We start from the raw sequence: 10,356 nt of genomic DNA on the forward strand, positions 1-10,356 counted from the left end.
GGCCCCCTCCCACACAACATATCATTTCTTGACCCCACGGCGATTAGCCCTACAACCCCTATTTGTGGGTGGGGCCATACCCCTTACCCAGAACTCTCTGCGGTACAAGAATTTGTGGTCTCAATATGGCGGCAGATGTTATGGTTTTTGGACATGATTAGCACAAATGCGGACAAGTGAGTCGCTCGATTGTTCATTAACACGTGAGCAATGGAGAACGACGATATCAAGGAGGGTTTCATTTGCCCAATATGTATGAAGGATTTGGGAAATGCTTCGGTTTTGCAAAGACATTTCGAGGAGAGTCATTCCGATGACAAGGACACACTTCGCCGAATGCGAGAGGCATTTGGCAAAGCGAAGAGAAAAATTATAAACAAAATAGAGAGTTCTGAACCAGACGGGGCTACCGTAGATTCTGTAGATGGTGTTGTTGAAAATCCTGTAAGCAGAGGGGTCGATCCGTTTCTCTGGGACCAGCAAGATTTCGGTGAGAATAATTCTTATACAATATCAGCTGAATGCGTTTTAACTTTCACTGTTTGTTGTCTACACGATGAAGCAAGCTTTGCAATTTTGTCATTCGTTGAGCATTTCCCTTAAAGTTTTTCCTGCCTGCGGGTAATTCGTGGACGTCTCATGTCAACACGATGTTTCATCCATGATTCTTCAATCGAATATTTACCCTTGTTGCTCGGTTATTTCAAGAGATGCCGGTTTCGATATTTTTGGCAGAATACCCCAATTTCGACAGCACAATTTATCTGCTTCAATTGGATGGTTTCTTAAGACTTGCGCATTTCATGCTCTTTTTCTGGGCATTACATTTTTTCCATCAAACTACATGGATGCGACTGAGAATCATTCACACGCTTGTAGAATGCAGCAATTTTACACTTATACACCTTGATTATTTTTTAATTAATTACTATTTGGCTTTTTTAAACATTTAATCGTTGTTGTGGTCATTTTTATCATCATTATTTCTTTGGAGTTGTTTGAAGTTAAGCAATTTCTGTAACGTTTCATGATTTGCCTTTCTCTACACACTCTTGTGGAGTACGGCTTGCTGAGACTGTAAACTGTCTCTGTTGTCGGTTCTTAATTTTTTGCGGGAATTTCATACAATTATGTAGATCTTTATTTTGTTTTGCTCTTCAACTTGTGGCCTTTGCGCCTTGTGCCAGGGCCTTTGGCCTTTGACCCCTAAGAGTGACAAGTATCTAATTTCTCCTCACAATATCACATCCAAGTCAAAGTCATCAAGGTAACTAGAGTAAAGAGGGTAAGTTTCTAAAGAAACTGCATCAGTGGGAAAGTATAGCAGGTAAGTTAGTGTGAACATTTGAGTTGAAAACGTAAATTGGCCACTGTAAAGAGTAAACAAGCTGATGTTTTGAGTATTAGCCCTTTGCTGATCACTCTGACAAAGGGCTAACTCTCGAATCATCAGCTTGTTTACTCTTTACAGTGGCCAATTTACATTTTCAACCCTATTTTTAACACTAAATTACCTGCTAACTAGACTAACAGTTATGGTCACCAACTAAAGATGTTCCTGACTATTAAATTGATTCCTGTCAGCACCTTAGGTGATGTATAGAGAGCAGTATGGAGAATATGCATACTGATGTTAGGGTGTGAACAAATAAATTGAAGGGGAAAAACTCATCATCAATTCTATTATCAGTAATAACAGACTTCTTTTTGCCTCTCAAACACAGGAGCCTCAAGAAGCAGATTTAGAGAATTTAGGGAAAGACGAGATGCAGAGATTGACAGATTTGTTGTTGAAACTAATAAAATACTTATCAGACTGGAGAAGGTATGTGTATTTACTTGGCAATGGTCAATTTGGTAATTATGTAGTTACATAGTCTTTTTGGAATAAAGTCATAACTGTGGATGTTAACCTTTTAACTCCTGGATCTAATTCGTAATTCTCCTTACTATCTGCCACACAATTCTTGTGATATAACTATGTAGATTTTTTTATTAGATCAACTAATAATCTTCTCTTTATTCTCATCACTTTCTGCTTGATATTGTATTGATATTGTAAGGAGAAATTCTGTCTTGGTCACTTATGAGAGGTAAAGGGTTAACGGTTTGTAGAAGCTTACCTAGGATTTTTTAATAGAGTCAATCACAGCTAAGACTTTCTGCACTCCTTATTTGAAGTTACTTATTCTATTGCTACTTTTTGTATACTGGCAGACTGGTATTCATTTATTGAGAAGGATAGGCATTAACTCTTAAACTCCCAAGATCTGATTGTTAATTCTCTCTCTAGCTCCTACACATTTCCTTCTAAATGGGTTATGAGAATTTTGTATTAGATCAAGATAAGGACTTCTACCCGATAGGTTTGTGTATTCTCATTACCTGTTGACTGGGTAATGTATGGATGTTATTGGGAGAAGTTACATGTTAATCACTTCTGGAAGTTAAAGGACTAATGGAGAATGTAGTGTGGGAATGATTTATGACTGTTTCGTTACTCCTGTAGCACATCATTCAACCCAATCTGGTACAGCTGTGGCTGGTGTGAACCACTTGCCTTGTGTGCAAAGTTATCTAATCAAAGTTTATTTTCTTGGCTGGGAATTTTCAGCTGGTAACTTTTTTTAACTAATGAGTCTGAATGTGTCTTCTTTTTACGTATGAATTTATCATGATTTTAGCTTTTAAGGTCAGGAGTTACTGTTAAAGATTCACCTGCATTACCCACAAGACCAGGAAGGAAATGTGAGTACTGTTATCTGTCTCCTTAACCCTTGACATCCTAATATCAGTATGTATATTATCCATACTGTTTTCTGTGCATTTCTATGTGCAGACAAAAAAAAAAACAATTTCAAAGGGTTAATTTAGCATTAAACCCTTTAATTCCCAGATCAAATTTATAATTCTCCTCACTGTCAACCATACAATTCTTATAATGTTAGTTCAGAGAATTTAGTATTGGATCAACTAAGTATCCCCAAATTGATAATTTTCTTCATTCTCATCACTTCTCTGGTTGATATTGTGTTGGTATTGTAAGGAGAAATTCTGTCTTGGTCACTCATGGGAGTTAAATAGTTAATAGTGCCATTAACATTGTGTTTGTCTTTTTATTGTTATGAATTTACTCTCCATCATTATTACCTGGTTTGTGAATGACTCAGTCATTCATACACCAAGCTATTAGAGTGGGGCTGAATTCTTGAAATTTTTCGGCTGGTTGTGTGTTATTAGTCATGTGATTATTGACTCTGGATGAGACCATTCTTAGTTTTCAGCTCATAAGTTTTAGAACCATGACCTGTCATTCCAGTCTGTAATAATAGACCTGTATTTCCCAAATAAGGCCCTTTGTTACCTAGTGTTTATCCATACAGTCTTAAATGCCAACCTAATATTTCCTTTACAGCTTTAGAGAGAAGTCTGGTGCCATGGATTGCTGACAGTGAAGTGAAGTTTTGCCCTCTTTGCAAGAGGCAGTTTAATGTGGCTCGACGTAGGCATCACTGTAGGCTGTGTGGGGGAATAATGTGCGCAAAGTGCTCAGTGTTTGTGTCTGTTTCTTTTTCTGGTAAGAAACTATGCTTAAAGCATACTAACTTAAGTTGTTCTGTCAGACATGATTGATTTATAGCATGAAGGAAAACACACAATTTTCTTAAGTAAATTCATTTTTGCCAATCAGTGCTTTACAACCACAGTCAGCAAAAGTGATGGAGCCTATACAGGGCGTGAAATTAATTTTTCTTTCTGATAGCTACTGGGCTCCTAAATTTTTCAAAGTGGTAGCCAATTCAAAAAAAGTTGGTCGCCATTTTTAGAGACAAAAAAAAAACCTTTTTTTTATGCTTTCAGAGTTCTAGATAGACCTTCCAAAATTAAGTTCTATAAAGTTCTTCTAAGTGGACACTAGAATGGATAATATAAAACATTCAAGCTCACCTAAATCCAAGATGGCGCCTAGTTTTCGATGGAGATGCATGTGCTGTGTTTTGGAAACAAACATAACAAGGAAGTTTGCCACAGATGTATCTTAATTTGCAAATCTTTTAAATTCATGATATCTCTAGGTATGGTTATGATGAAGCATTCTAGTTGGTGATTTGGCGACTACTTTCCAGGATTTGGTTGCCAAAGTGAAAAATTTAGTTGCATTGGCACCTGCATTAGGTGCAATTTCACGTCCTGCTATAGGACAGAATCCACTTTTTGTTTTCTGTTATCTAATTGGCAGATTGTGTGTCTGTTCATACATATAGGTGCACAATATTTGTGTACAAGACTCAAAGTAATTTTCCATATGGTACGTCATGTACCATCAAAACATTAAGACACCACCTAAGTTTGGCCATGCAAATATGCATTGACTCATTCAACTCACTCTTGCTTTAACTCACCTAACATCAGTGTATGATTTTAGACATTTGTGTCCAATTTTAGATGCTATTGTCTGAATTAAGACACTAGTGTCTGAATTTAGACACTAATGCCTGGTGTTAGATACTAGTATCTGATTTTAAACACTAATACCTGATTTAAGACACTGTAGAGTCTGATCTCAGACTTTAGTGTCCAATTTCAAACACTTTTATCTAATTGTAGATACTAGTGGCTGGCCATCCCAGGAGTTGAGTGAACAAAGCCTTTTGTTAGACTTGACAATTTGCCATTGCTGTTATTATGAGCCCTGTGCATGCAGTCTGTGTAACAATGCATTGGTTTTATTTCAATTAGTTACCTTAATAGCTTTTTTTCTATTTTTTTTCAAGTATTCTATATCACATAAATGTGGAATCAACCAAATGTATTACTTTTAAAGAACTTTTTGCTTTAAGACTATGCTACATATATTAATATTATCATTTATTATAGTTTCTGTGTTAAAACTGGATCAGACAGGCTCAAGCCTTCCCAGGAGATTAAAGGGGCACTCCAAAGATGATTCTGATGAAGCTGGTATTCGTGCATGTCAAGCCTGTATGGATTGTTTGGAGAGGTAAGCTACAGTTGTACTTTACCATTTTCCATGCTTAAAAAGTGCAAAAAAAAGTCAATGGCTAGTTCATGATACTCGGCAGCAAACCATTCTCTTATACATTTCCTCCAAGACTATCTTTTTGCAACTTTTTCACATATTGGTGATCACTTTTTGTGTCATTGCATCTATACTCATGTGCAAATTCAAACCAGCTTTAACTTTTGTCAGAAAAACTAGTCTGTGGGAGGCAGTTCCCTCCTTTTGATCTGGTGCAGAATCTTAAGGAGTCAATTCACTTATCATACAGTGAAGCAGAGCCAAAATTTGTGGTACTTAAGGTTCAAACAGATACAGTCTTTAAATTGGTGACTACAACTTTTCTCCTGGCAACCATTTTCCACCACTTTGGCATTTAAAGGTGATTAACAATTTTTTTTTTATAATTTCAGGCCTTAAAATGTAAATTTTGTTTGTTTTTTCTCTCAGATATGATCGACAAGAAAAGGAAAAGAAAACAAAGCCCCCTGTTGTTCAATTGTATGAGGTAATAATAAGCATTGCTAGAGGTTGAGTTATTCATATAAATTTTAATTGATGAGTTAAATCAAATATAAAAAAAAATATCATTTCTCTTACAGTGTATGTAAAGGCTAATTTGCAAAGATAATCTTCAATCTTTTTACTATTTGTATATTTCTTATATATTTTGAGACTAATGTTTTTTTTAATGATTGTGAATGTAAGTTTAATTATACAGGGAGGAGTAAAAATTTATTTTATTTTTTGCTCTTACTTCCTTCAACCCTCTTGATCCATCTCTGTATTGCTGGTCTTTCATATTCCCCCATTTGATTTTCATCAATTTTGTTATTAACTATAATTGTTAATTTTGCCTGACCACTACACAACCAAATACACAGAGTAACACTTGGAGGCATGGGCGCATTGGTCAGCCAGGCCCATGATACACTTTATTAACTCATGTGAAAAAACTCCACTTTACAGTAATTCTAAGAACATGCCACAGCCAGACATGTAAACCTGAAAAAACCAACTGTTGGAAAAATAGAGACCATGTAACCCCAATGTATGCCATGGCGTCATCTTTGGGGTCATAAGGCAAAACTAATAAAATAAAGCCTAATAACATAAATGTAAGTGGAAAACAAGATGCTACATAAAATAGCTTAGAATGATAGGGACCACTAAGGATGGTAATGTGATTAAGGCTAACAGAGTAAGTGAAAACTAAACTAAACAAAGCAAGATGACGTGGCAAGGCCGACTGTAGAATGACACACATAACTAACCGGTCAATATTTCAAACCCCCTAACCAAGGTCCCATGCGTACTACACTAGAACCTAGTTCACCCCTCTGTGCCAGCAAAATAATAATATATGTCAATTCTAATTTACACAAGTAACATTTATCATTATTGGTGTTTAGTTATTATTTTTTTTTTTTGGTTTAATGAATTTTAAACACAGTTTCCACTGAACCACTCTCTTATTGAAATGTTATAACCATGAACATGACTTCTTCTCTTACAGAAAATGAAGAGCTCTATGGCAGAGGCAGAATTGTTACAACCCACGTACACCAAAATGGCTGATTCAATTAAGTCAGTATTATAAAAACTTCCCTAGACTTTTTTATAGTTCTTAACAACCTTGAAGTTCATTTTAAAATTATAATCCTTGATGATAATAATAATAAAATAATAATTACATTAACAATAGGTTTTTTCTGTTACACTGTTATTTGCAATCAGAAATAAACTACAAAAAAAATCTTAGCAAAGATTATGCAATACAATTAAAAGCAGAAGGTCTGAAGTAGGACTAACAGATATGAAACTGAACCCACAGAATGGACTTTGCTGAAGGGAAGGAATGCTCAATCCATAGTCTTGTTAACCCTTTAACCAGAAGTTCAACGAACACGAAACTTCTCCTTAAAATATCCATACATATATCTAACAAACAGGTAATGAGAACATTCAAACTTATCAGGTAAAAGTTGTTATCCTGATCTAACACCAATTACTTATACCTGATTTGCAAGGACATGAGTAGCAGCTAGAGAATTAACATTAATATTTTGGGGTTAAAGGGTTAAGAATCTTCATCTTTGTTTATTCCTACAGTTTAGGTGATATTCAGTATGATTTACAAGAAGCTGCTGAAGTGCGTGCAAGATTAGTGAGGATGTATGAATCAGTGGACATCATTAGGTGAGTTGATACTGAAGAAATTTTGATAGCCTAAGTCAGTGACAACTGTATTATGATTAAGAGAGTTTGACTGCCTGGAATACCTTAGGAAGGAGGCTGGCTTTCTTTAACTGGAGACTATAAACCCAGTCCTAAACCACTCCAGGCTCAATATCTGAGCAACTGCTCACCTACCCCTCCCCTAATCCAACAATATTCACCTGATAACAAGGTTGGGTTAATGCTGGGCCAATGTTGGGAAAGGGGAAAGGGTTGGTGCACAGTTTCTCAACTACTGATATTGGTCCAATGTGTTTTTGGAGGAAGGTGTGAAATATAATAGTTTGACTATACACAACTTCTAAGTGTATAGTGCTTATTATAGGGTGTCCTCTGAGTGTGTTCTAATAGTAAATATGTTGCCACTATGATTTCATAAGTTTATTCCTTTCACTTATTTGTAGTAAAAAGATTGCAGCTCTCGGAACTCAGGCTGAGAAACCACCAAGTCATCAGACAATGAAACTCCAAAAAGGGATAAGAACTTTTGCTACAGGATACTTACAGGAAAACATGTTCACACTTCCTAATCTGCCTTCAGTGGACAAAATTAGTAAACTTCAAGAAGAAAGGGCAAATGCTTTGGCTAGAAAAGCAGCAGAAGAGAAAGAAAAAAGAGAACGAGCCATGCAAGAAAGATTACGAGCAGCAAAAGTACGACAACAAGGACATGGAGACCTCAATAGAAATGAGCCTTCAAGCAAACTTAAGACTGCCCAGCAAACTCCAGAGTCTGCTATGGGAAATGGTTGGGGCCCAGTCCCCATTACTCAAGGCTCTTCCCCAGACCCCATGCTGCAGCAGATAGATATTATTAAAAGTTACATTGTTCAAGCAAAACAACAGCGGAAATTTGATGAAGTTGAAATGCTTGAAAGAAACCTGATGGAACTAGAGGAGGAGTACATTCGGCAGCATCAAGGAAGATAGCAAATTATTAGCTTCCTTTGGAAATATTTTAAAAGGGGATAATTTTGTATATGGGTAACAAATATTTTCAAAGAAGTTAATAACTGAATTTAATGCATCTTTCATTTCCATTTAGTTTTTAATTGTTGTTGTTTTTGTATTTTTATAGAAAAGTAATCTTGTCAAATTAGTTAAAATTGTTGAAGATAACCAGAGTTTTTTTTTGCAGCTGTGTACTGAAAAGCTGTGATAATATTTTCAAATTAGCATAAAATCATGTGAATACCCTGAATATAATGATATCCAAGAGCACATGTTGTGTTTTGGTGCAATTAAAATAGTGTGAAAAACACAAATAGCCTCACTGTGTTGGCATCAAATATTGCCATATTTGTGACAGTGTTAGACGATACTCCATAATTAAATGGATAGGAGTAGTCTGTATAGATGTTTTTGGAAATTGAAGAACAAAGTGTCATTACTTAATTTTGAAAATGTTTGATCTCTCCATAGGCTTTTGCAGATGTTGTACTTCAAAATTTTGTTGTTTCATAAAATCTTTCAAACCAGTTAGATTTGATTTCCCTTTGTTCCAGAAATATATTTCCTTAATATAAGAAGAACTAAAAAAGGAACAAACTGGTGTGAAAAATATGAAACCACTCAAAAATTTGAACCATGTCATACACTCAGAAGTCATAGAAGTACCTGTAGTTATTCACAAGTCATCTATTTATGTGGACGCAGGAAATTCACAACATTTTCATATGGTTATTTTATTACAAATATCTGTTCCCATTCATCATAAGTGATCAATAATATGTTATCCTGCAGAAGCATCTTCTTTGAGTTGCCAGAATTTTGGCTTCTTTGCCTCAGGATGTGGAACAATAGCTGTGCATGGCCTTTGTCCTGGCTTCTGACAGATACAGTAACAATGCCCAAACCGGCCAAAGTTTGCAGGGTTCAATCGGCCTGGATATTTTTCTTTTACACTGTCTTTTTGCTCCCTACGTTATAACAAAAATAATCAAATACCTTAAATTCACATGCTTTGTTTCAAGCTGAAATCTCCTTAGGTTCAAATAAGAAATGTCCATTTTTTAAGATAAATGAAATGAATGTTAGTATCATTACTTACATTTCTGTAGCTCCAGCCACTTTACCAAACATCTCCAAAATCTCAGGCCCAGTTTTACTTTCCACATCCATTGCCACCTTTTTTCCATTACCTGAAGAAAATAAGCAATACATACATATATAAGAGTAAAAAGCTACACTACTGATCCCCTTCCCCCACCCTCTTGAGTTTAGCAGGCAAAGAACTTGACAGCCCCACACCCCTCCTCAGGTTTTTAAGGTAAAAGGACAGTTCATCTGTGACACATGTTTACCCCGTCCACCTCAATGTTACAAATTTTAATGGATAAACATTGGCAAGCCAGCCTTAATATCACTTTTGAGCAAAATCCTACACCCTGTAGGCTTGAAATTGGGCTCCCGGAATGTATACATATATCATATATGCTTTGACCTCTATGAGTAGTAATTCTGTCACTATTAGCCTTTGAACCCCCTGAAGTGATGAACGTATAACTTCTCCCTAGCTATCATGTCCATACATCATCCAGCAAACATTTAATGATAACATTCAACCCTTTAAGGCAGAAGTTGTTCTCTTGACCTCACAACAAATTCTCCTACATAATTTACAAGGAAATGAGTAGCAGCTAGAGGAAAAAATAAAAAAATCAGACCTTAGGAGTAACAGGGTTACAGTAAATTCATGTCGCAGTTGTTTATGTAACTGTGATAAAATAATGTCACAGTTTTCAATACCTACCAAAAAATACATGCACCACTGGATAGGTTAATCTGTTTCTCGTCGTCGTAATCTGGACAGTACGATTCTTGTACTGAATTTGAGGAACATCTTTGTAAATGAAATTTCTGAGGCCAAGACTCTCTTGTTTGGTAGTGTAATTTAATAGCACGTTCTTCACATCCGATTTTAATATTAACTTTCCCGAGTTGAGGAATTCGAAGGTGCGGCGAAATGGAAACTTTCCGGTCGGCATATTGGACGCTTAAATTCTCCCAAAGTTCGATCTCTACAAGTCAAATTATTCACGCCATATTGTTCCTACAACTCTTCCACCATCTTGGAACACTCAATGCTTCAGCGGTCA

The 10,356-nt window shown here is 35.9% G+C and overlaps 2 protein-coding genes across 2 annotated transcripts; one reads left to right on the forward strand and one right to left on the reverse strand.

Annotated features, from left to right (window-relative positions):
- Positions 1–65: 65 nt before the first annotated feature.
- Positions 66–9,000, forward strand: LOC113684825 (rabenosyn-5). Its single transcript, XM_027202222.2, has 9 exons — positions 66–490; positions 1,725–1,825; positions 2,685–2,748; positions 3,416–3,577; positions 4,879–5,002; positions 5,471–5,528; positions 6,537–6,607; positions 7,133–7,219; positions 7,663–9,000. The coding sequence occupies exons 1-9, from the start codon at positions 211–213 to the stop codon at positions 8,186–8,188; spliced, it is 1,473 nt and encodes a 490-aa protein (XP_027058023.2). The 5' UTR covers positions 66–210; the 3' UTR covers positions 8,189–9,000.
- Positions 8,928–10,354, reverse strand: LOC113684829 (small ribosomal subunit protein mS25). Its single transcript, XM_027202228.2, has 3 exons — positions 10,011–10,354; positions 9,309–9,399; positions 8,928–9,177 (listed from the first exon to the last, which is right to left on the reverse strand). The coding sequence occupies exons 1-3, from the start codon at positions 10,243–10,245 to the stop codon at positions 8,991–8,993; spliced, it is 513 nt and encodes a 170-aa protein (XP_027058029.1). The 5' UTR covers positions 10,246–10,354; the 3' UTR covers positions 8,928–8,990.
- Between the last annotated feature and the right edge of the window lie 2 nt (positions 10,355–10,356).

This window comes from Pocillopora damicornis, chromosome 5, assembly GCF_964200805.1.
Source record: "Pocillopora damicornis chromosome 5, jaPocDami1.2, whole genome shotgun sequence".
Taxonomy (NCBI): domain Eukaryota; kingdom Metazoa; phylum Cnidaria; class Anthozoa; order Scleractinia; family Pocilloporidae; genus Pocillopora; species Pocillopora damicornis.

What these genes read in the sequence shown, in the direction of transcription:
- LOC113684829 (XM_027202228.2), bottom strand. Translation starts at nt 10,245, where the DNA reads ATGCCGACCGGAAAGTTTCCATTTCGCCGCACCTTCGAATTCCTCAAC. An exon ending in AGTGGTGCATGTATTTTTTG is followed by an intron (nt 9,400 to 10,010) that starts GTAGGTATTGAA and finishes TATTTTCTTCAG; the next exon opens with GTAATGGAAAAAAGGTGGCA. An exon ending in GTGGCTGGAGCTACAGAAAT is followed by an intron (nt 9,178 to 9,308) that starts GTAAGTAATGAT and finishes GTTATAACGTAG; the next exon opens with GGAGCAAAAAGACAGTGTAA.
- LOC113684825 (XM_027202222.2), top strand. Translation starts at nt 211, where the DNA reads ATGGAGAACGACGATATCAAGGAGGGTTTCATTTGCCCAATATGTATG. An exon ending in TACTTATCAGACTGGAGAAG is followed by an intron (nt 1,826 to 2,684) that starts GTATGTGTATTT and finishes TCATGATTTTAG; the next exon opens with CTTTTAAGGTCAGGAGTTAC. An exon ending in CTGTTGTTCAATTGTATGAG is followed by an intron (nt 5,529 to 6,536) that starts GTAATAATAAGC and finishes CTTCTCTTACAG; the next exon opens with AAAATGAAGAGCTCTATGGC.